Source organism: Simochromis diagramma, unplaced genomic scaffold, assembly GCF_900408965.1.
Source record: "Simochromis diagramma unplaced genomic scaffold, fSimDia1.1 OVJJ01000361.1, whole genome shotgun sequence".
NCBI lineage: Eukaryota > Metazoa > Chordata > Actinopteri > Cichliformes > Cichlidae > Simochromis > Simochromis diagramma.
In genome coordinates, this window is record NW_024386860.1 from 15,988,455 (window position 1) to 16,014,082 (window position 25,628).

A 25,628-nucleotide genomic window follows, 5' to 3' on the forward strand; every position below is an offset into this window, starting at 1 on the left:
TGCTTTTCACATGAAGCGAAAGGCTTTCCCAGAAGGTCAAGCTTCATTCATTACTGAATAATTAAATACTACACATATCAGAATCAGAATACTTTATTAATCCCTAAGGGAATGGTGTGGGTTACTGTTGCTCCAAGACAGTAACAGTAACAGACTAAACAATTTCAACAATACAATATGTTACAGATTTTACACATTTAAGAAATAGCACTAATATATACAGCTCACTCAATAATAAATATCAAGAATTAGCAGAGGTGATTATAAATAAATATCAAGAAACACTGACTTGTTGCGCTGACTTTGACATACATCACTTAAAAGTACACACAAACCATTACTTTTTAAATTTGACATTTTTATTTACAATTCAAATTTATTTATAAGGCAATAAATGGTAAAAAAAATGGTAAATGGCCTGTATTTGTATAGCGCTTTATTAGTCCCTAAGGACCCCAAAGCGCTTAACACATCCAGTCATCCACCCATAAATCACAACAGTCATCCCAAATCTCTGTGTACTGTAAGGGAAGGACCCTGCAGTATTTGAGAGATAAACCCAAAAAGGATTTAACAATCCCCTATGAGCAAGCACTTTGGCGACGGTGGGAAGGAAAAACTCCCTTTTAATAGGAAGAAACCTCCGACAGAACCAGGCTCAGGGAGGGGCAGCCATCTGTCGCGGCTGTTTGGGTTGATGTACGTTTTGAACTGTTGTGTGTATTGCCTGATCAAGATGGTACGAGTCTAATGAATATTGTTATACTCCAGTCAAGATTTTATAGCTAATTTAAAACAGTTTTAACCAAATCAAGATTTTGTTGTGCCTCGTTAAAGACACGCTCAATACTTACCCCATCTTGCTATTTTAAGGAATCAGTCTGTCTGACAGATTCCTGTCCTGTCAGTCTCACTGATGCTTTCTTCTCTCAAGAAAAATGTCATCTTCTGAATCACTGTGAAATTGCTCACAGGATTCATCACATGGTGTATCCACATGTGTAGAACAAGTATTGTTGAGTGAATTAACTCTGCCAGTCAAAAACATGAACTCTTCATATGAGTACTGCTGAGTTTCACTCAGGCACTCCGAGCCTAAAGTTTTCTTATGGACCCAGCTCAAAGCTTGTGAAACTTTTTTCTTGAGTCTAAACAGACAGTTTCCCCAAAATCTAAAGAAAATGAGACAAATTACAGTGAAGCAACAGGTGATAACTATAAGTGGTCCTCCTATTGGCCCTAGCTCAACGGCGACTTTGGTAGAATAATCAAAATCTTCTCTAGTCAAAGGGAATAAAATTCGAAGTATTCCTCTGATTTTCGAAAGGCCATCTACCGCCATGTTGAGAAAAGTTGTCACGGTTGCTGGACCTCTGTGAAATTGCTCACAGGATTCATCACATGGTGTATCCACATGTGTAGAACAAGTATTGTTCAGTAAATTATCTCTGCTGATGACAGACGTGTGCTGTTCAGCCGTGTTCTGCTGATTTTCACTCAGGCACTCCAAGCCTGTTGTGTAATTCAGTGACCTTTGATCTGTGAGCCTGTTGGCTACAGAATCTGTCTCAGTATTAGGTGGACAAGACTCTGCCTGAGGTTGTGCCAGAGCAGATCTCACCAGCTGTCGAGCCTTTTTAAAAGCCCAAGGAATCACATGATGAGTCAAAAGCAAGAGAGGCATGCTTGCTATAAAGGTAGTTCAGTGGAGATTACAGAAACTGTCTAGTACGATCCTACGTTTAGTTTTACAATCCTGCAAAACAGAGGTTTGTCAAGGTGCTGCGTGTAAGGGGGATAACTTCTATTTAAGGGAAACAGATCAAATCAACTGACAGATAAAAAAAAGATCAAAGGAACAGCCATGACGTCAAGGTGATGTCTCAGTTGAGTTTTAGCTTCTGTGTTACGGTAACATTCCTGCTACCATGGCAACAGTCTTCATTTTTTATTGTCTTTACACTGAAGCTGCTTATTTCTCAGTTAGTGCTTCAGTTGATGCACAAAAATATGGGTGTTGTCTTTAAAAATCACTGTATCATATATAGAAAATCACATATATTAATGTACAGATTGTATCATGCGGCGTAGTCATAAAGGATTATCACATGTTAATATTTCGCTACAGCAATATTATACGCCAAATGTTTAAAGCTTCTATCAGCATGATGGACACAGTCCATCAGGACTTTTGACTCAGAGTGGACGTTTTGTCACCAGAACTAGAGGAATTTATTATTTGACGAAGTTGGTGTTTTAAAGGTCCGAGTCTCGTGCATGAGACGTGCATAAAATTAACTTTTTACGCGCAATTTGGCACATTACTGGGATTCCAGGACTCCAGTTTCAGCCAGTAGTTTCTAAACATAACACGTAGCAACACTGCCTGCTTACTATAAAAAGATCAACATGTTTTACAATCTGCAATAAACACCCCCAATCTTTATTTTGGTTTTGAATTTTTGAGAGAATGATATCACATTAACAACACGTGAAGCAAGTATATTAATCCAATGACCACTGAGCTTATTTCCCACTATGTGAAAGAATGGTTGTTTAGTTTTTTGACAGTTCAATGTAAGTAAAAGGGAAATATCATCAAATAAATATGAAATATAATTATAAAAACAACAAACACGTCAAAGAGTTACTCGATTTGCATTTAACTCAGGATCACAATAACCAAAGGCAGCTTAAATAGTGCAGTCAGTAGACCACAGGTTAGCTAACCTGCAGGCTAACACTGCCTTTGTGAGCTAAAGTAAGTAACAGATGAGACCAGTAAATAAAATCAAGTTAGCAAACTTCAGAACAATAAGACACAACTTTGTGTTTTTTATGAGCATCAAATAATATAATGTCATTTTTGGGATCAGTCAGGGGCCATAAATTACAACAGACAGGACTAATTACACATTTCAGATTTTTGTTTTGTTTGTTTGGTGACAGGATAAATACTGATCACAACACAACTTATAGGTTTGTTTCCACTTTCACCACTGCTGGTCACTGATATGGGATATGATAGGTATGTGTAATCAATGCATTTGAGTCATTCTATACTCCAGGATCATCTTTACCGGTTACGAGGGGATTTCACCAAGAATCTAAAGATGAATACAGACTGAAAGGCGCCGCTGTGGGAGCCCATCATTAATCCTCCGGCGCGTGCAGCTGCTGCGATAAATGAGAGCTGCACGCGCCTGTGAAAGGTGTTATCAGCTCGTGTGAGGGTTATTTACATGTGTGACCAACATCCGCCCAAACAGCGTGAGATCAGACAAATGACTGTAAACTTCCAGGTGATCATAATGGAAGGAGAAATGAGATGTGTCCTCAGGCGACAGGTTCTCGGTTCAGCGCTGCTAGGAAGAAAATGTTTATGGAGCCCCGCAAAACGCGAAATACAAAAACTCATTCAAGGATAAAAGCTTTCAGTAGTAGTCTGACTTTTTTCTTTTTATTCACAACTCTTCACATTTTAATAATCATTCCCTCGGTACAGAATATTGGCAGCCGTTTTCCTCAGCTTTGAAAGCCTGAAAAAACGTGGTCAGAAGTCTGTGTATCAATCCAGCTGTGAATGCATAATTTTTAGGAGCCCTGCTCATGGGAAACTGATTTCCACCTCTTCTTCCAGATACTCTTAATTACGACGTATCGATTTTAACAGGTAATAAAGTGTGACATTCTTCCGCCCGATTCCCACGAGAAAGTTAGGTGAGGTGATCACATGCAACAGAAGAGCTGAGCGTGAGCTTACGCATTTTCTGATCTTATATAACTTGCAAGGAATTCAATTTTAATTCAAGTTTTCAGTCTGGATTTTTGAGAAATTATATTAGATTGTTAGAACAGAATAGAATAGAATAGAATAGAACTTTATTGTCATTGCACATGTCACAGGTACAAGGCAACAAAATGCAGTTTGCATCCATCCAGAAGTGCTTTAGCCATGATATAGATATATTACAATTATATATTAGCAATAATATAGATATGTGAGTATATTACAGAAATGGGTCTATTATGGTATGTTATAACGTATGTTATGAATATGCTATAACTATAAGTATGTACATGCTGTGGTGAGTACAAGCGATGTACAGGCTATGAACAGGATATAAATATAAAAAACTATACAGAAATACAAAGTATTTTTGACAGAAATCTACGATCCAAGTAAAATAAATCTTTTTACTCGTAACTGTTCAAATTGTTGAGTCACACGAACAAAACAAAAGAAAATTTAAAAAAACAAAAACAAAAAAGAACTTTCGGCTCGCTTGAGAACCTCCAGCATGTGCTGTGCGTGGGAACCCGAGAGCCACCTCTCCGCCAAGGACACAATGAAGCATCAATTTTAACAGGTAATAAAACAACGACTGAGCCTTCTGCTCCACATTCCCACGACTACAAAACGTTTCCCACTATGACACGTATCCAACTTCTGTCTGCATGACATTTTTTTAATTATAATAATAATTATAATAATTAATACTTTTCTATTAAGATCAGTCACCTGACCAACTCAGAAATGCACAACAACCCATCCATCGATTTTCATCCACATAATTCATACTAATTTTTTTTTCGAGTTGTATGCTGTGTGCGAAGTTCTGTACTCTTTATTTTAGTTTGGTTTTTTTTAACATTCAGTCCCCGTAACTTCTTAAATACACGAGATAAAACTTCATCAAGTGTACTTTATCAAACAAGTACACTGAAAAAAGAGCATGTTGGATTTACTTAATTCAATAGTGGACCTTGGTTGCACACAGTTGTTTTGCTTTGGCAGAAACTTAATCAACACAACTTATTCTGTTTTAAAACTGAAATCGAACCAGTTTAGTTCCTATTCCCGAGTCAGACAATATGAATCTTTTAAATCCTTGTAAATTGAGCACACCTAAGGGCTTGGATCACATAAGGTCTCAGGCCACCAGCAGTTGAAGATACTGCACTAAACTCCAGGGTCACAGTAATTGTATGTTGTAATAAGGCAAGCCCGCCTGATTGAGTGAAGCCACTTGAGAGCTTCAAAGTCTCTAATGACGTTCTCATTTCAAAATTGTGTTGTAAAGAGCCGCTTCCCTCGTGTTTTCCTACAAAAAAAAGGCACAGAAATCTGTCTCATTGAGCTCAGTCATTGGACAGTAATATCTAAGCAACCCTAAATAGATATTTAGTGTGTTAGTACAAAGATTCTTTTGGCGAATGAGCAAATACACTTCATGTGTAGACAGTCTACTACTATGTTGGTTTGTTTTTGGTTATCTCACTGAAAAAAGACTAAAAGAACAAGCTTAGTCAGACAAATTTCTCACCAGAAAACTGTGGCAAATAAAGGATAAGCTTCCTCTGTGCCTGAAACTCAAAGGGTTACATGAGGTGTTAAGACGCGTTTTGCTTCCTGGGACATGACACCAGACACGCGTAGAAAACAAATGGCCTCTAAGCAGCTGAGGGTGGTGCTGGTGATGGGATAGACGCTAATCACTAGAGCAACAAACGCGGACGAGAGCCATAAACAGTGTCAGATGTTCGGCTCCATCCTGTCATATACACTGATAAGCTATCGTGACCGATTGTTCAAATAAGGAATAAAGACAAAGATGCGATGCTCCTCTAGTTGGGAAAAGAATGTGAACTAATCCAGTGGTATTAGCTCAAAGAGGTCCAGTCTAACGTCAGTGTAATTACAGGTAGAGGTTAATAATAGGAGAAATTATTGTAGAGAAAAATGTAAACTAAACAACAACAAAAGAATATAAATGATGAATGTGAGGGGGAAAATACATGATACATGATTTCTTAAGTCTTCCTAGTTATATAAACATTTTATCTGATATCTGTACCTGAGCTGAGGTGACGCAAACATTTCCCCGTTGTGGGATCAATAAAGTCTTATCTTATCTTATTTTTCAGTGAATACAGAAGGCTCTCTGTGAGGTCTTTGAAGTGAGAGATGCTGCAGAGCTTCATGCCCAGATTTCACACCTGGAGGATGTAACTCTGCAGGAGGTCGAGCTTCACACCTCTGATCCGGACTAAAGGGAGCTGTCAGAGCAACCGCAGACTAGAGTCATCCGGATTTCTTTTAATCTTAAAATAATCACACCACGTGTTGTTGTAGTTTTTTTTAAGTCTTTTTATTTTAAAGAGTACAGCTCACCATAGGGAGAATCCAGAATAAATTATTGTGCAAAAAAGACAAGATTTAACGTCAGATTGAATACAAGTGATGTTGTACACAGAGGTGAATATGAGGAGCTGCGTGGGTCTCCCAGCCTCAAACACTGGGCTTCCACACCTGGAAATGTGATGGATGGACACTCAGTCACAGCAGTTCATAAAAGAGAATAGAAGCTCTTGAGTTTCGTGAAACTCACCTCTTCACTCGCTCTTCAGCGCAGCAATCCCAGCCGGACTGCTGGGCTGATCCAGCTCACCTGTGTCCCGCGGTAGAGTCCCTGTGTAAGCAGATTAAATGGATGCCCCACTAACAGAGCTCATTGAAAAGTATTTAAAACGGTGAGTTAACCCTATCACACATACAGCGCAGGTAGAAAACATACATGTAGCTACATTATTTACAGGATCTGAGGTTCTGCGTCTTTATAAGACTACAACACCTATCCTTTTCAGTTACAACAAATAGATACCAACAATCATTGTTAAATATGTTTATGTTAAATAGTTAAATAGTCATTGATTGCTCTGAAGTCCCTGCCTGGTGATCAGGGCCAAGGTCTCCACAAAGTGTGGCTGGACGGGGAGCTCTGCGCTGAGCTCTGTTTGGTCGCTCCTCTCTCCGCTCTGATCTCGGACTCTCTTTGTTTCTGAGGCTGTTTGGGGACTCTGGGAAACCTTTGTTGGAGTGGGAGTGGGTAAGGTCGGATCAAACGTTTCTCCCCTGAGGCACGTGCCGGTAGTTTGAGCTTGGACTTCTGCCTCAGCATCCGCAGAATAAACTTTGCGTGCGGCAAAAAGTTTCTGCTTTGGAGACCTTCGGGCTGTGAGTGTGAACGGGCCAAACGAGCGGCAAAAGCTGCATCCAGCGCCGATCCGAGCTCCGACCCTTTCCCCTCGGGGCCCAGAAACCCCGAAGCTGTCTGCAGGCAAGTGGAGAAACCGTCCTGGAAGGAGCGTTTCTGGTCCCCACGTCCACCTGTAGTCTTGTCTCCTTTGGCATTGTTCTGGAGGAAGAGGACTGTGTGCTCCAGTATCTCAGCTTTTTCCACTCGGTGTTGAGTGGACCCCTGCATGAGAGCAGCAAGTTAACTGATCTTTACATTACATTAAAAAAAAGAAAACATTAATAAATAAACAGTACTGAAATTCATGAACCATATTCAAAGAGAACTAAAATATGATCTTACTTCTTGTGGCTCCTGCAGCAACATGGTCCTCAGACACTCCAAACTGCGGTTCATTCTGTCCCTTCGACGTTTCTCCACCTGAGATTTTATTAACTATCGCAAAAGGAAAAGAAAAGTCTAAAAGTGGTTTTTTGTTTTTTTTTGTTTTAATTTCTGTGTTACAAGTGATGCAAAGTTGATCAGACGTTACCCGAGAAACAAACTAAATATAATCGCAGCTGCGTCTAAATTCCAATTTGATTGAAACAAACGACTAAATCCTCATTAGAATCTTTGTCAAAGTGGCTGCATTTGCCCATGTGAATAAAAACAATCAAAGTTATTTTTTTCTTTTTTTACCTTTTTATTGTTTGTTGCTTCCTCGGCTTCCTGTAGCAGCTTCATGGTTGCAGATGCTCTAACACCTTCTTTCTCAGGCTGACACCGATCAGGTAATGAGGCTCTTTTTCCTTTCGACTTCTTTTTACTGACTCCCTGTAGCTAAAAGACTCCTCCTCCTCCTCCAAACCCCTCCTCCTGGTATCTCAACCTCGTCGTTCCTTAAAACCCAACCAAGATTTAATTAATTTAAATCTCTTATCACAGTCTCATATTCACCAAACACGGAGATCTTCCCCATTGCGCAGAAATGTGCGCATATTTTACGTGTATGCATAAAAACTCACACGTAAAAATAACCAATAAAAAATAATTTAAATAAAAAGAATGACATTTGTAACTCATTTTTGTACACACTATAGGTGACAAACATTGAATGAAATGCTTCACAACAGCTCCTTTACCCCGAGTGACAAAACCAGATTTTGAGTGTTGGAAACTGTATTTCCTATAACGCTAACACGGGAGTTTCTGGTCATGTGTCTGCGCTTTAATCCCATTATATTTCAGTAAGATTTGGGGTCTTATATTCTATGAAGTCTCGTGTATTGTCAACACAGAATCTGATTTATTTAAAGAAACTTGACTTTTCCTTGCTGTCTCTGTACCCGTTGAGCTGGTTACGCAGTGAATGAAATTCTAAATAAGGTAAAAAGGTAAGGTAAAATTTTATTTGTATAGCACCTTTCAAGACAAAAATCACAAAGTGCTTCACAGAAAAGCTAAAACATAAAAACAGAAATCAACCAAAAGCAAGTTAGGACAATAGTCCTGTTAATCCTGAGATTGTCTAAACTGGACTAAATGTTTCTTATTTTATGATTAAAACAGTTCACGAGAAGACATTGACGTGTGTAAAACGAATAATATGATATTCGCTATTCGCAGTAGATTGGGGGTTGATTGTTGTTAAACTGCATTTTATCCCACGTTTACTTAAACGCTAAATCGTGCGCCATCGTTGCTTCCCATTAAAAGTTGGGGGAATATTAAATTGTTTTGGTAGAGATTTCGGAAAACCATTTGCATGTGCTTTAATATATTATCTTATTCAAACTTGTTCCTTAGAGCGAATACCGACACCTCCTTATTCACACTTCACACTTTTGCATTTGTTAGTCACCCCGCAGGGGGAGCGTGCAAGAAGCCTAAATTTTTGCATTGACACCTCCGTGTCACAATGGACCACGCGTGCCATTTGGGCCCCTGTCTCGTGCTGACGCGCCGTTTAACCCCGCAGTTGTTCGACCTTTACTTGTGCAAATCCTTTGATCTTGGAAAGTGACCGTGGGAAAGCAGGGAACACACCCCACGTGACACCCTTTTAATTTAACGTGTGAGGCAGTGATTCCCAGGCTGGAGAACATGGAGCCTCAGAGGTCCCACATATGGATTCATTATCATTCTTTAATTACATTAGACCACAATTTACATGCGAAATTTTAATTATGATTCCGGATTGAACTCCACACCCCACGTGATGGCACACAGTCTCAGATTCGTTTTTTGATTACTTAGACAGTTCAAAGGAAGAGTATTTTATTTTTTATTTTTTTATTTTTTACTGTAAAAAAATATAATTTAATGTTTCCTGTTTCATTTTTAAGCAAAGTATAAAAACACTCAAAATTGAAGCTGGGTTTACTCAGCACATTTGGATACGAAAATGGCTCTTAATCAGTGACTGCAATGTTAATGCTTCAGTTCATCTAACCTCTGTGTACTGCTGATATGTGATTCTGACTTTGTTGTACAAAGGACTGAGCAAAGATGGGAAGCAACTAAGTGTAATTCAAGGTCAACACCCACTTCATTATCAGGCTGTTGCTTACATGATGGTGAGAACTTCCTACATGTGAATAGACAAAGACTGTATCCGCACAAAGGGTATAAAGGAGCTGTTATAATTTTACCTTTTGGTCTGTCCATGTGGTATTGATTCCTTTGCAAAAGTTTTATTATTTTTCTTTCAATAAATTCAAAATGAAAAAGCTTTATATACAGTAAAACATATTTTAAAAGCACTTCAAACTTGGACAATAAGCAAAGATATTACCCTGGATGAGGCAGTGAGCACATGGCCTGTAGGGCTCAGTAGTAAAAAGGACCCTCTCTATATAACTATCCAATGGCATTCTTGATAGTAACATGACACTTCTATTCACATCATTATGCTGAAGTGGAAAGGTTATAACAACTATATGTTTAAGTCATGTTCTATCTTGAGACTCAAAGTCCAACTTTGAGTATAGCATATATTTATGCAGTACGGCATATAGCTTACAAATTAAATTTTAGCTGCAGATTCAATTATTTTCCACTCCACTGATTAAGTTGTGTTTTAATGGCGGGAGACATGCTGGGGAACATATTACATGTGTTCCCTGATCTTGCTGTCTGTATATTGTGGTGGTAATATTTTGTAACTTGTTGATATCAACTATGCAACCATTTCTTTTTTGAAAAGTATCCAGCAGAGTTGTTTTCATTTATGTTTGACCAAAGCAAAACAACAACAACAGCAACAAAAAACAAGTATTCCCCGAGGACTTGGGAATTAAGCAGTGTTGTCAGTGACTTTGCTGAGCACAAGGCCTTAAAATGAACAGGTGAGTGGTTTGTTTTTAGTAAAGGACTGAAACATTTTTACTCATGTATATGTTGAAAATATGGACTCGTACTGTAATATGTGTGTGTGAAGTATCTAGAAGCTGGTCCACTGGAAATAACTGATGATGATGATCATGAGTAGGCTATGCTTGTTTGGTAAGATGCCTCCTCACTGAGCCTGGTTGAAGAAGATGGTGTCAGTGTATAGTATAAGTTTAAGTAAAAGTTTCCGTTCCCCCAGCTTCTGGCTGCAGTTGCTGTCCATGGTGCTGATCAGAAGCTATTGATGCTATTGATTATTGCTATATATTATTTTTGCATTTACTGTGTGTATTTGTGTGTGTGTGTGTGTGTGTGTGTGTGTGTGTGTGTGTGTGTGTGAGAGAGAGAGAGAGAGAGACAGACAGACAGACAGACAGACAGAGACAGAGAGAGAGAGAGAGAGAGAGAGAAAGAAAGAAAGAGCAAGATATGTCTGTGTAGGTTCTCAGTCATCCAGGTCATGGCCATGGTCATTTTTTTCTCTTCACTCTGGAGGAGGTCTATTACCATGTGCTTATTTATTTTATTTTGCATCTACATTTAAAAGATAGTGAATCTTAGTTTTTTGGACTTGAATACACTCAATCTAACTTTTACATTTACACAAGTACTTTACTAAAGTACAGTCTTTAAGTATTTATATGATTTCTATTTTCTACTGCTGCTATAATTTGGATGGGAATTTAATATTTTGCTCTCCAACCCAATTATTTTAAAACTTTACTTATTATTTTGAAGATTTTAAAATATTAACATTTGATGATGTTATTAATAAGTAATTAAAATCACTAGCTGCTGTAAGAAATATACAGATGCATGCCTATCGTTATGATCTATTGTAATAATAATAATATAATAAATATGATTCTGCATATGTGATTCTGAGTACTACTGTAACTACTTTAAGGACATATTTTTGCTAAAACTTTTGGCATATCAGTTAAAACAGGATTATTACTTTTATTTAGATACTTATAAATACTAGTACTGTGGTACAATACCACCATTTATGCAGTAGCCTACATCTAAGCTACACAAGTACTTGATCAAATACCCAACAAAAGAAAAAAGACAATGCTCCTGAGCAAACACAGTACATGTGTAGTTTTTAGGAGGTTGCATGCAATCCTTAGCCTATTGTTTAGTTTTGCAACATTACTTCTGGTTAGAAGTCAAACTGCTTTTCAGAAATTAATAATCTAATGTTGGTGATTGTCAGCGATATTGATAAGTTTCCTTTTAAAGCTATGAGCAACATTCTCTGCTTTTGTACTGGAGTAATTATAGTCAAACAAAAAAAACAAACAAAAAAAACACAGGTCCTCAACTCAGAACAAATTCAAACAGTCTAAATGGTGCTGATCCATATTGTTTTATATATATATATATATATATATGGTAGTATAATGTGTGTGTGTGAGAGAGTGCTGCTAATGAATCAGTTACTGTTGGTGTCTTGAATAAAGTAGCCCATTATACTGTCCCCTAGTCTTTTAGTTTATTCATTATGACCCCATGAATGTGACCGATCTCCAGCTGCTTGTGAATACAGAGAGTCTTTATTGTAAAAGAGGTAGAGAGAGGATACAGGTGTTTCACTGTACAGAAAAAAAGACAGCACTGTTGATACACTCATTCAAACCATTAATATGGACTCAGGCACACCTCATTCACTTTACATGGACACATAAGCCCAGTAGAAAACAAAACAAAACAGAGAAACAAACACACGGAGTCTTTGGATTTTTCTCTATTGCCCTCTCATTCACTAAATGCTATCTCTCTTTATGAACTGTTAAAAGAAAATAGCTGTAGCACTAATATTGAAAGTAATAATATTAATAATAATGATATAGTGTGCTAAAACAATCATGATACAGTCGCATTTCCCCCCCCCCCCCCCTCCCAACCACAAACAGATCTCAGTAACATGTCAAAAGTAGTGGAAAATAAACCCTACAACCCCAATGAGAAAACCACGCCAGCATGCACACGACACACACACACGTTCACTCTATCATCTGTGCACTCAGCTAATCAGACAAACATAATGACCAACGCTGAGCGCTAAGAAAAGAAGAAAAAAAAAAAAGAAGAAGAAAAAAAGACAACTTACATTTAAAATAACCAAACCAAACAAACAATATACAAAAACAACTGCAGCCAAGTGGGAAGTGCGATATCATTCTTTCGGTCTTTTTCCGTCATCAATCTTTCCGTCGCTGTCGTTCTGTGTCAGTGGGTGGGGCCATCAGTCAGAGTTTTCTGACTGGTCGCTATGAGGCGAGGTGCCAGATGGGGGTGAGTTTCGACCCTGCCAGTTTCCGTTAGCCTAAGAAATCAAAAGAGAGAGAGAAAAAAAAATAATGTTCAGGGTTATTCTGTCAATGCTGAGTGGCATCAGCTGGATATAATGTTGGGTACAAGATTTAAAAAGTAAAGAAGCGACAGGAGAAACACCCCTCAACCATATTTTAAGTGTTTATGTTGGATAGTTTGTCCACCAGAGGGTGCAACTCCCCTGTTGGCAACACTTATTTTAAATGCCACAAATACAACAAGTTGATCCTAGCAGATTCAGGCAAGTAATACAAAACTTGCAGTAACAATTATTTATTTATTTATTTATTGCATTGGCTCAGCTGCAAGGAAAACAGCATTTTGAGCTTTAGCTACACAGAGAGACATGCTGTTAGATGAAAACTTTGTTGGTTTGATTATCATTGGATCTGCTGATAATACGAATTTGAACAACTAGTCATCTAGATGCTAGTCGGAGCGAGACATTCTCTCACTCTCTCGTGGACAACACAGTTCTGCATTGCTTTGATGTCAGTGTAAACTAACATATAAACACACATCCAAAGCGCTCTGCCTGTGCAGCCACATTCTGCACAGGCAGAACCTGTGAACCTGATGCTGCTAGCACTTCTAACAGCAGCCTCAGTCAGCAAATTAATATGACACTGTCTTTGATGTTCTACAAAACACTAAGTGTTAAAACATGATTTGATTATCCAAAGATGTTTCATTTGTTACTGTTTTCTGAGTTTTTTTTTTTCTTTCTTTTAGACCGGGCAACTAAACTGATATTACTTCTCTACTAAGTTCCTAATTAGAAAGGAAAAAAATACAAGAGAAGCACAAGTTAATATTTAAACGTATGTAAATACCTGCACTCCCATTTGGTAGGCAGACTGTTCACCGTTCACAGGTGGAACCCCGAGGAACAGGTCAGCTGATCCGGACAGAGAGAAGGACCCTGACCCTGAAGAACGACAAACCTTGATAGTCATTTGTGACAGACATCTTTTTATAATTCACCATAAAGAAATCCAAGGGGTTTTTACTGTTACCTGACATTTAATAAACAAGTCATTAATCATCAGGCATATTGGCATGACTCATGTAGGCGTGGAGAATCAGGGGCCAGAGAAGGGCTTAACAACTGAGTTTATCGCCTAAAGGCAAGTAGGCATTTACTGTTAATGTCATTTTCTTAGTTACCTGTGGAATTGGGAGTGTGTGGGGAATCATCGCCCTGTCTAGCTCCCAAGGCTGTTTTCATGGCGTAGAGATTGGCTTCCTCTTGGAACTTGCCAATGTTTTTCTTGTAGCGGATTCTCTTGTTGCCAAACCAGTTGGAGACCTTCCAAAAATAAAAGGTAATCATTAAAATGACCACATTTTGAAGAAGCATTCTTAAACCTCCAGTAGCCATTTCAAACAGCTTAATACAAATTGTAAGCATTTGAGGTCACCTAAGCAGAAATCAGTCACTACTTCTTTTTTTTTTTTTTTTTAAATCTTTAAAATCCTGCCTGTAACAGTTGGAGAGGAAATGAATGGTATATGAATCCATGGACACCCACAACTTTTCCTTTCTCCTGGTTTCTTGAAGCATGCTCACCTGAGAGACTGTGATACCACACTGTTTGGCAAGTTCCTCTTTGGCTTCTTCACTGGGATATGGGTTAGACAAGTGGGAGTAAAAATACTCATTGAGGACCTCTGTAGCCTGTTTGCTGAAGTTGCGCCTCTTGCGTCTGAAAAAGGGTTAGAACACAGTGAACAGGGGTTTTCCTGGCTCAAAAAGGATGTTTGGGGGCGACGACATTAGTTCCTGAAATCATAATGATCCATGAGGAGAAAAACTGCTTGAAACAGATCATTTAAAGCAGTCTGAAACTGGAGCTGGTAACTTGCAGGGATTACTTTCACAAACACTAACTCCAATAATTGAAATTTGGTCACATTTAATGTAAGCATCTATCAGTGCAACATTCTATATGACCTAATAAACCATAACAGGTCACCTTAAAAAAGAAAAAAAGAAAGAAAAACTACAATGCTCACCTGGCATCTAGAAAGCGGGACCTCAGTATCATGACCGCCTCACAGGTGCTCTGCTTCAGCTGGGTCTGGATCGAACTGAATTTGCGGTGGATGATAGCCACCATCCGCTCAATCTCCCGTGGAGTCACAGGCCGTGTGCGCGACTGCTCCCTCAGCAGGTTCATCACATGGGTGGTGAACTCTGTGCACGCCTGGTGAAAGGTGGTGCAAGACGAAACACAATGAAGGAGAGAAGTGAAGCTGCTATACATGTGTTATTTTATAAAACTTCATTACTTCTGTTAATTATGATGTTTTCTAGCTGGAAAGACAATTCCATGTTGAAAAAAAAAACAGTTTAATTGATAATAAGGATAATTGGTACGACAATTGTTCTTATTGGTAAGCACGCACACTTAGTGGCCTCTTTATTAGGTCACTCTGTGCACTGCAACAAATTGTCATGAACATGTGGTTATTACTAATGGTGTTATCTGGGATTACACTAATGATTCTGTTCTTCTACTGACAAGGAATCAATATTAATATATTATATTACATACAATATGCTAATATACAATGCAGTAAATATAGTAATAGTTTAAGTCTTCATAACAGAAGACTTTAAACAGGTGTTATCTTAATATCCACCTCTATTAATCCAATGCTTCTCACTTTCTGGCTATAACAAAAAGCATATATTGCACTGGTCTACAAACAAACGCTTCCAAAAGCAACATAGTCAAACCTTACTCATTTTGAGTTGCTGAAACTGAAACTGATGCCTAAAATAATTGGTGGACTCTGGTTTTCATGATATGCTGCAAAGTCAGATATAAGACCACAAACTGAAACCATATATATTACTAAAATATATTATGACCATGAAGTGTTGGCAAAAAAAAAAAAAATGGCTCAAAGCTAGTGGTGATTTTCAGATATCCACTTTTCTTAAACTATTCATCTGATTTCAAACTGGACTTGAAAAAATGTAATGTATCAAGTACGAAGTGTCAAATTTGAATTTGATGTTACCTTGGGCGTTTTTAAAAGCATATTAAAATATCAAAAAGGTAAGAGTTTAATTTTTTTCATAATATGTTCCTAAGAGGACTGTGACCAAAATGTATATAATCTCCACATTTCATCTATTAGGGTCCTACACAGCTAAATACTTTGATATTTAACTTTGACACTTCACTGTGAAGTGATGAAACCAACATATCTACATTTCATAATATTCTGGGTAACTGATGAAATTGACATTTCTCCATAGTAATTCATCGTGACCAAGTCTGGCATAATGGGCTCTAAATAAATTCAGTGTTTTCTTTTCATCTAAAGTAATCACTTCACCATCCTTTCTAACATAATGTTTGATATTAACGCTCCTCTATTTTTAAATGGTTACATAATGAAGAAAGCTATTATCATAAGATACCACCATAAACATAACAAGATATAAGTTTACAAAACTTGACAAATGTGAAAACTTGTAAACTTGAAAAACAAAAAATTATTTTGCAAACAACAGCCATTAAAAACTTCTGAAAAACTGCTGACCAGTGTTATCAAACACACCTGTCTTTTTTTAAACTAGAGTGCAAACCCTGATACTCCTAAACCTACTCTGCAGTTTATGTGTCCTGGCAGTAGGGCTGGGCGATATGGCATAAAATCCATATCGCGATATAATTTGAAGCACGTGCGGTAACGATATATATCGCAATATATTCTTTTTTTTTCTGTATAACGTATTTTCCACACTATAAGGCACACTTAAAATCCTTTAATTTTCTCAAAAATCAAGTGTGCCTTATGTATGAATTCTGGTTGTGCTTACTGACCTCAAACCGATTTTGGCGTGCAGAAATCTGTTAAAAATGTTTGATGGATTGTCAGAGCATTACGGCTGCCGTAGTGAGTTGCTTCGCGGAGTAATCTGGGTCCAAAACTCCGTCCTTTCAGGTCCCAAAGTCAAACGAACACTGAGAGTTAAAAACGGTCTAAATTCTTTCATCAAAATCATCAGCGTTGCTGCTTTATCAGGTGTAACAATTCAGTTTAACATCCATGCGTCCATGAAAACAGAATTTATGAAATTTAACGGAGTTAGAAGTTAACAGGAAGATAGCTCGCTAGTTTCCACCTAAACATTTCATACCATGTTCTGACTGAGAGATTTTTGAAACTAATTAAAACGTACAGCTCTGCTACCACTTCCAACATAAATGAAGACAGAAAACTAAACAGCAGTGACGTTTGCAGGGTTACTGAAGTTGGACTACCTGGTATATAATGTTGTGCTACGTGATTGTTAGCGACACAGCTATGTTAGCATAACATTAGCACAGTGAAACTGGAGGATGGACGCCAACTTTTTTTCCACTCGATAAAAGTTAACGTGAGGGATTCTGGTGGTCAGGGACAAATGTAATCGCATAGCAGGATGCTATACACGAGGCAAACTTCAGTCAGGAGAACAACTGAGATCATTCATCCACAATACCAGGTTAGTTATTAATATACTGCAACAACATGGGAATAGAGCAGCTGCGAGAGAATTCAACATTAATGAATCAATGTTACGGAAGTGGAGGAAGCGCAGTTTTTGGCTTTCACCATATTTCAAAAGTGCTTCATCTCTTTGCTATGACTGTCACCTGGCATAATTTGTAGATGATAATGGTTGTAGCCGCTGTTATGCTTTCGACCAAAACAGGCGTAGCTTGATGACATCATCAACATGCGCTATCGCGATAGAGCGGTATAGTCAAAATCGCTATCGTTGGCCAAATTTATATCGTTTCTATCATATATCGTGTATATCGCCCACCCCTACCTGGCAGTTCTACTACAAATGTCAGCGGAAAGTCCTGCAACTAGCTGCTGATCGGCGCAAGTTTGGAAATACAGTTTTTATGACGAGGTGATGACTGGGATCTCATACTTGGTCTCCTTGAATATGCCGCTCTCTTTGTTCTTAGATGTTGTAAAAAATCCGCCTTTGAAAATGTGACAGAGTATACTTTGCATAGTTTTTGGTTTTCTTCTTAAAACTCTAAAACATTTAAATCTTCATTTTACTATAAACTAATATTGATTGCTGGAGGGTGGTATTGGTTGCCTTGGAGTAGTTTTTCGACTACATGACCACAGTCAGATAGACACCCCTGACTGATATCAGCATATCCTTAATCTTAAGTATAGGGCAAAGGTTTGTGTTTCGGGAACTTAATTGTATGTTGCATTCAAGAGGATTTTATAGCAGATCTAATTTTCTCTTTGATACTAGCTCACAAGTAGGGCTTCAGTGGAGCTTGTTGGTCTAATAAGCCTAAAATGCCTCTCAACATAAAGATTTACTGAGTCATACCTGACACAAATGGAAAGGAATGAATCCGCCCTGAAGCAAAGTTATGTGCTGTGAACTCTTGATCTAGCATGCCAGTGTACAACATTGCTTCCAGGTACCTCTAGTACAAGCAAGCACGTACAGGCAATGTCAGTGCTAAGCTGCTGTTGCGACACAATACCTGCTCATACTTCTCCAGCTCAGTGTGGTAGATACTGCGAATCTGGCTCAACTTGCTTTTGTAGTCGGAGTGCTCGAGAGAGCTGTCAGGTGACATCCCCCCAGAGCTGGTGGCAGCAGAAACAGCAGCAGCAGCCCCGCCACCCTTCTCTGGCCCCGCTACGCCCTCCGCCAGCAGCATGTTGTCCAGTCGCACCAGCTGAGGATCTTGAGGCTCCTCCTCCTGGGTGTTCCTCATTGAAAGGCCTGTCAATGAGACAAAAGTCTCTTGGTTTTGAAGGTAAAAGCCTCGCAACTCTCTTAAACCAAAGCCTTTACAAATAATGAACCATAAAAAATAAAAAAAAAACATAAAATAATGATGGAACCATGTTTGGAAATAGATAGGTAGTTTTTTGTGTGCTCTCGTTTTGTTTTGTGCATCACTCTCATAACATTTTCACTTCAGACTGTACCTTGGTGCAACCTAGTTATTTTAAGTGTTCATCATACCTGTACAGGTTCCTTTACCCTATGACAGATATTGTAAAATATCTTGCAACTCTAGATCTGTCATTCGTGGTTCAAAGATTATAGTTTAATGACTGGAAGGGGACAATTACAATAAAGTCAAAGTCTTTAAAATATATCACCAGTTTATCACCAGAGGTCATAAATAACCTAATTTGTTCATTTGAAAGATAAAAATTGACAAGAAGAATTTAGAAGAATCTAGTTTTTTGCTGGTTTTAAAGTGCAACTATAAGTGAAATCTAAATGAAAGATTACTCATCGCCCTTCTGTTATATAAATGAATGCAGTGAGTTGACCCTATGCTTCGATGTAGAATTTGAAGTTATAATGCATATAAAATGCGATAAAATCAGCTTTATTTATCCCAAGAAAAAGTTGGAAAATTCCTGTGTTATCATGGCCAAAACATTAGACACAACATATAACACAACAGCTTAAATAAAATAAAAACAACCCTCAACCCGCAATAAGTTAAGCATTACTCAAAAAGGCGCACAGCTAAGTAGAAAATATTTTTAAAAATAAAATAAAGAAAAATATCCCAATGCATAAAAATCACATCTATGTGTGTATATAGTGTATAAGAGCTTACCACCTCTGTACACTGACTTTTTATTTATTTATTTGCATTGCACTTCTTCTTGTTGTATACCATCTTGCTCCTTTTCTTAATGCTTTTGAACTATTTTAACTACCCTTTTTTCCCCATCATGAATACTAAATATAATACAAAATTAGCTTATTACGAAGAAATCTATACAAAGTCAATACAGGTGATGTAGAATGAGGAAGAAACAATTTACTTTATCAGTCCTTGTGGCAGCTTAAAGATAATATAGTCCTGACAGCAACCTGATATGACTATAATATACTGCACTGTAGCAATTGTACCTTATGTTTGTTCAGCTGTTGTCATTTGAGTCCACTTATACTCCAATAAGCATTTATTAAGAGGGCTGTCGGATTATTTTTCTTTTAACTCTGAAAGTATAAAAACTATGTCTGTGTGTTTACTTGGCCATTCAGATTATGACTTTATTGGTTCCTGATGACAGAATGTCAACACAGTCTAATAACGCTCCCAAACAAAATTAAAGCCATGGCTGTTGACAGAGAGCACAAGAAAACTCCTGCAAATAGAGCAGAAACCTACCAGTTTTTTCCTTGATCTCGCACAAAACGCTGAACAAAGCGGGTTTCATTCGGTGACAGTTGAGCGCATGTTTCCTGCACATAAAAAAGAACAAACATGACCTACCAGCCTATTTGTAAACAAAGGCATAGAATGACAGTACGCAAATCGACCAAAACAAAAACAGAAATCACAAAGTGACAACATTTAGCCGAGCTAATTTAGCAAACGTTAGCTCCTGGCTAGCTGATAGTTAAGGGGGTAACCTTTCACTGCTAGTATGTCTGCATATGACAGCCAACATGTTAGATAGTATATTTAGTTGTCTACTATGTAATTAAATTATAACCCGTGTTGTAGCGCAGTGTTAACATTTATATCGGCACGGTCCTTAGCTACCTATTTTAGCATTAGCTTGTTAGCCTTAGTTAGCGTAGCATGCTAACAATAGCTACATATTAAACAGCCGCTGCTGAAAGAAATGCGTGTTCCTAACTTACAGCACAGAAACAGTAAACACTGGCATGTGAGTTTGAATCTGCACAGGTTACACCAAAAGCAACTTTATGTCATTAGTCCAGCTAATTAGCTAGCTTCTAGCTGAATAATCTAAACAATAGAGTGAAGTTCAGGAAACTTTGTCACTGCGAGACAGAGTCGACAAAGCAGCACAACAAAATACCGCTGCAGCGTCAATACCACTAAATAACAATTTTTAAAAAGAAAGAAAGCATAGCTGTGACTCACTTTGCTTGTGCCTCGTCCAAACTTTGGTCGGTGATAGTCATTATCTGCTGCAGTATGTCCCCAATATCTCTGCGGGTTTCATGTCCGTTCTCTGTACCCTCGAGGCCCGACTCCGCTCCGTCGGGCCGGTGAACTGAGTTGAGCGCGTGCATCCCGGGGTGGCCACTCACGCCGAGTCCCCGGCCGTTGGATGGCCCATTGCCCGTCAGAGGCTGCTGCTGCTGCAACATCTTCGGCGACGCACAGTGGCGACGACTGCTGCCCGACTGTGCTCACAGACACAACACAGACCAGAGACATCGCACAGAGCTGGGTCCCCTAGCGACTGACAGGAAACGGTGCAAAATGTGCATGCACAGTGCAGTGCGTGATAGACAAAGCGTCGCTGTGGGTACGGTGGAGTAGCACTATTGGTTTAAAGGTAACCACAACAGCAAAACATCTGCACTCCCTGCATTTTCACAAAGCAGAAGTGCGCGGGGGTGGTTGCATGTGCGTGGGTGGATAACAAAGAAATGACATTTAATTATACAAAAGTAGTTTATGTGGCTTTTTGATAGGGCCTCCAGATCCCAACAAACTGAATCTGGGGCAAACAGATTCATCTTGTGTGGGAGATGTTATGCTAAGAAAGAGACTTTCTTTTTTTTTGTATAACTACCTTAAAAGAATATACAGGTGACGTGTGTGTAAAGGGTAACTATTCTAAATAGGCTCTAAAATGTTTTGCCTTTGGAAAACCTCTCTTTTTCTATTTTGATTCTGGCTATTTAAGCAGATTTTCTGTCTAATCAAGTTTGGGTTTTACTAGAGCTGCACATTTCATTTTCAGCCACATATTTCTTATGATACTCACGTGTTAACTTTTAAAAAAAATTAAATGTGATATTCCCTAGTTTCCTAACTTATTTCTCTTTTTAGAATGAAAAACGTGGCTACAAGCACTAACAGAAGCATTCAAATAAAATAAACTTCTTTTTCAGCCTTGTTTTTCAAGTAATAATCTCGCTTAGACAGCTTCCCTTACTTGTCTGAGTCTACTTCTCGTTTTAGCTGCAAGTCAACAGGATGTGAAAACCACAGAGAGTTAAGAAAAAAACTGCGCCTGTTTCAACATGCTGCACTTGGGGTTAACATAACCAAATGAGCAGCAGTTAAAGCAGCAGTTGCTTTAACAAGTGTACATGGGCACATGGGCATTATAAATCCTTTCCTTTGGGACATGATTGCATTAACCACACACATCGCACATATAGAGAGTGATTCTGCTTTTAACAGTAATATTTCATGCCAACCTGACTTGTCAAATATGGGCCGAGTAAATAGGGGTGGGCTGTGGTAAGAGGAACAGGAAGAGATGAGATGAGAGAAAGACAGAAGGTAGCAGGGCAGATAGAAAAGGCGAGAGCTCATCACGACGGCATGTGAAACTAGCAGATTTTCTTTTTTTCTTCTTTGCTCTTAATAAAAACGTTGACAGGACGAGTGATAAGCCAAAAATGCTGTGTTCACTGGATCAAGACTTTGAAAGATGATGTTTTGAGAAGATAAAAAGAAACGAGGCGAACGAAAAGGTAAGGGCAAAAATTAACTGAAATTTAAATCACTTTGTGGTAGACAGTAGCTTTAGGGGGAAATAACAATGTGATCTGTCAACAAGAGTTATTCGACTGAACTGTTTGGGAAAATACACAACAGTGATCACCTACCAACAAGACCCTGACATTTGTGATCACATAGTCGAACGTTTTACATAGCTAGGAGGAGTTTGTGACTTCAAGTTTCTTTTAAATTTCTGCCTAAACATCTGTTGCCCACATGCTGAAACCTGTCAAACTGGTTTCTCACATGTTTTGTTTCAAAAGAAAGGCACAGCAGCTCTGCGGTACTCATCATGCTTTTAAGTTTCAGTGTTTATAGATGTCGTGTTTTTCCTTATGGTATTTTTTTAAAGTACTAACTGAATTCTGATATTTTGGATCACCTTTTTTTTTATCCACCTCCAGCTTCTTTCTGTTTTCTCACAAGGATCATAAGGATTGTAAGAAAGACCACTGGACAACACAGATATCAAAGTTGAAATGGCTGAAGAGGAGCTGTTGGAGCCTCTTGTCATCATTGAAGATGGAGATTTGGTAGAAAGTATTACTGAAATTAGGGCGCCAAGCGGTGCAGATGTCACTGTACAAAGCTGTAGCGAGGAGTTTGCTATCAAAAAGGAAGAGGAGCACACAGAAGAGGAAAACAGTCAACAAGAAATAGCGGGTGAAATAAATTTAGAAGAGCAAAGCCTGGAGAAACAGCAGATAACCAGAGAAGAAGACAAACCAGAGATAACAGAAAGCACAAATGATGGACTCAAAGGAAATGACAGTAAAAGTGAAGGGCAGCCGGATGAAGTGCTTAAAGAAAAAACTGAAAAACCCTGTAGCACAGAGGATGAAAAGGCCACACAGAATGACCCTGAGGCAGACACAAACAAGCTAAATTCATCTGAGCTACAACCCGAGGGGGGACCAGACCACAAAGAGGATCTCAAAAAGGTTGGTATTTGCTCTTCTTACCCTGAGATTACCTGTGTTGTAAATCAGTTGACTTTAACACTTTAACACTTTGCCACCAGCCACTGCAAGAGAAAAACAGTCTCACGGTGGAAGAACTGCAGGTACCACTTTATTTCAGAGCATGTGGGAGTACGTAGGAGTGGATTCTTTTGCTTTGCCAACAAACAGTCTGTGCCATTCACTCAGAAACCATTCCTCTCTCCCTCCGTCTTTTTCACCCTCCCACCTGTGTTTTCTCAGGCTCACCGGTTAACCCCTGACTTCCCAGAGGCGCTGTATGACCTGCTTTGCACCTTTCAGGAGGGCAGACGGCTCAATGACCAGCGCTGCTCCTTCAGGCTGGAGAGTGGGGTCAGGCGGAGGAGGTGCCACTCTGAGCCCAACACCTCCAAACCAGTTAACAGAGGTAAGCGCTCTGTTTGGCCATGGTAAAGTGTGGAAAAGGATACAACTTTTGCATTTGTTTTTGAGTTATGACTCATGTTGAACAAGCAGAATCAAATGCAGCCACCCATTTCTCCCTGACTCAGGAATTTTCAGCTACCATGTTTCCATGTTTTTTTCCTTGACCACTGACCACTGCCTTTCCCCCGCCTTTTGACCATTTAAGCTCTTTTCTCTCTCATTTCTTTACAGTCGTCTTTTCCTCCATGACTTCACTGCAGAAAGAGGAGTTTTTTGACCTGGTGGCCACTGCACAAGGACGGCGGCTCGAGGACCAGAGGGCACAGCTTGGAAGGTCTTCACCGCCAAAAACAAAGACCAGAAGTGTCAGAGGGAGTATAAGACATCTGTCCCTGTCTGTGAAAAAGCCTGCACCAGTTCCTGCGCCCAAAGATGATCTGTACGATATGATTCTAACCACACAAGTAAGCAATGAGCTTGTTTGTTTAGATGTGTTTGTTGTGAGCTGAGGTGTTTTCTGCTTTGTTTCAGAGAAGAAAAGTTAGTTTCTCACCAATGCGAGAAAGAGTGTTGGCAGCAAACCTTTTGCCTACTTTCACTGCATTGCTTTCATTTTCACAATTTGTTTTGACCCACAGGCTCAGGGCAGGCTAGAGGACCAGCGCAGCAGGGCTCCAGGTCCCATGGATGATGAGGACTTCTTCTCCCTCCTCCTGAGGGTCCAGGGGGGACGCATGGATGAGCAGAGGACCGAACTACCATGCTTGCTGCAAACCTGACATGGAATAAAACCCAAAAGTGTGGGGCTGCTGTGTGTGCCAACTGCCAATGTAGCCTCCCTGCTTAAGTTTCTATTTAAAGAGGACTTTTTTTTTAACCCCAAAATGCTTTGTGTTGGGGGTTGGGGTGGAATTGCTGTATCTCCTAATAGTGTTAAAGTTGTCAAAATTGGAGCAAAAACGCTAATGTTTGAGCAACAGTGCTGTTAATGTAAATTAGGAGAGTTCATGATGAGAAGTTTACTTTTAGTTAATTTTTTCCAGTAACCAGGATCAGTAGATATGTGATTTCTCTGCTCTGGAATTATTCCATTGTATTGAATGTCTGCAATGAGCTCTTGAATGGTTGCTGTGTGTGCGCCTGTCCTAATTGTAAAGGAGGCAGTCTGCTGAATTCTATTGTTGTCGTTATTTGTACAGATCTAATGTAGCACAACAGAAATAACAGTGAGCTCCAAGTTCAGGAAGTGCTGGGACTAGTTCTCCAAAATAAATCAAATGCATCCTGGAGAGTGTATCTTTAATTTTCCTTATGTCTGTACATATAAATCTTGTAGTAGCCTGTAACTACAGGCATTTTGCTTGTGACACAGGGATGCATAAGATCTGTTCTGCTATCTTCATCATTAGGCATCATTTGCTGTTCTAGTTCACATTCCCACAACTTTGTGATAATGTTTAATCTTTAAAAAATCCCCCTCCGCACATAAAACACTCACATATGAATAGATGAGCCTTTTAGGGAACAGGCGAGGCTAAGATAAAGCTGTTAATTTTTTACAGACTTCATAGTCTGAAAACAGGTGTTATCTCAGTGTTCCTGAATTTCTCTTTAATAATGTGACGTAACCTCAAAGGAAATCAGTAGTTACTCGTTGAACAGTGTTCTAGATGTATGTAACATTTTCTTCAGTCTATGCAAAAAAAAAAAGTTAACAGATAATCACTAACCAGCTGTAATGGCTACTTTCAATTTAAAATGTCCCCCAAAATTTCATGTAACTCTAATAACAAGAATCAGTCAACTAGGGTTAACATAAAAACACCAGTTGTGAAGTTAATTGTTAACACTGCCTCGGTGTATTTGCTTTAAAACAGAGCATTGTAGTCACTGCAACCCATGGTCACTTTCTGTAGTGCTACAGGCAATAATCAGGGCCACTTTAAGTGGGGCTCTTAGAGCAATACTGTTTAGTCCACTCAGCT

At 38.9% G+C, this 25,628-nt stretch overlaps 3 protein-coding genes across 6 annotated transcripts; 1 reads left to right on the forward strand and 2 right to left on the reverse strand.

The window, feature by feature from the left end:
* The first annotated feature begins 1,458 nt into the window (after positions 1 to 1,458).
* On the forward strand, positions 1,459 to 24,932 carry LOC120732900. Of its 3 annotated transcripts, XM_040030810.1 has the most exons (7): positions 1,459 to 1,470; positions 5,356 to 5,363; positions 22,062 to 22,248; positions 22,681 to 23,217; positions 23,479 to 23,644; positions 23,875 to 24,107; positions 24,282 to 24,932. In XM_040030810.1, the coding sequence occupies exons 4-7, from the start codon at positions 22,756 to 22,758 to the stop codon at positions 24,420 to 24,422; spliced, it is 1,002 nt and encodes a 333-aa protein (XP_039886744.1). In that variant the 5' UTR covers positions 1,459 to 1,470; positions 5,356 to 5,363; positions 22,062 to 22,248; positions 22,681 to 22,755; the 3' UTR covers positions 24,423 to 24,932. The 3 variants fall into 3 exon arrangements, with proteins under 3 accessions (XP_039886744.1, XP_039886745.1, XP_039886743.1); XM_040030811.1 differs by lacking the exons at positions 1,459 to 1,470; positions 5,356 to 5,363 and having other exon boundaries at positions 21,651 to 22,248; positions 22,703 to 23,217; XM_040030809.1 differs by lacking the exons at positions 1,459 to 1,470; positions 5,356 to 5,363 and having other exon boundaries at positions 21,653 to 22,248.
* On the reverse strand, positions 5,409 to 8,102 carry LOC120732901 (transcription factor HES-7-like). Of its 2 annotated transcripts, XR_005695701.1 has the most exons (4): positions 7,722 to 8,102; positions 7,383 to 7,475; positions 6,393 to 7,262; positions 5,409 to 6,313 (listed from the first exon to the last, which is right to left on the reverse strand). XR_005695701.1 is itself a non-coding variant. In XM_040030813.1 (3 exons), the coding sequence occupies exons 1-3, from the start codon at positions 7,764 to 7,766 to the stop codon at positions 6,741 to 6,743; spliced, it is 660 nt and encodes a 219-aa protein (XP_039886747.1). In that variant the 5' UTR covers positions 7,767 to 8,102; the 3' UTR covers positions 6,337 to 6,740. The 2 variants fall into 2 exon arrangements, 1 of the variants encoding a protein (XP_039886747.1); XM_040030813.1 differs by lacking the exon at positions 5,409 to 6,313 and having other exon boundaries at positions 6,337 to 7,262.
* Positions 11,950 to 20,997, reverse strand: pbx2 (pre-B-cell leukemia homeobox 2). Its single transcript, XM_040030807.1, has 8 exons — positions 20,675 to 20,997; positions 19,949 to 20,022; positions 18,284 to 18,528; positions 14,769 to 14,959; positions 14,323 to 14,458; positions 13,920 to 14,061; positions 13,586 to 13,680; positions 11,950 to 12,744 (listed from the first exon to the last, which is right to left on the reverse strand). The coding sequence occupies exons 1-8, from the start codon at positions 20,902 to 20,904 to the stop codon at positions 12,664 to 12,666; spliced, it is 1,194 nt and encodes a 397-aa protein (XP_039886741.1). The 5' UTR covers positions 20,905 to 20,997; the 3' UTR covers positions 11,950 to 12,663.
* Positions 24,933 to 25,628: the final 696 nt, after the last annotated feature.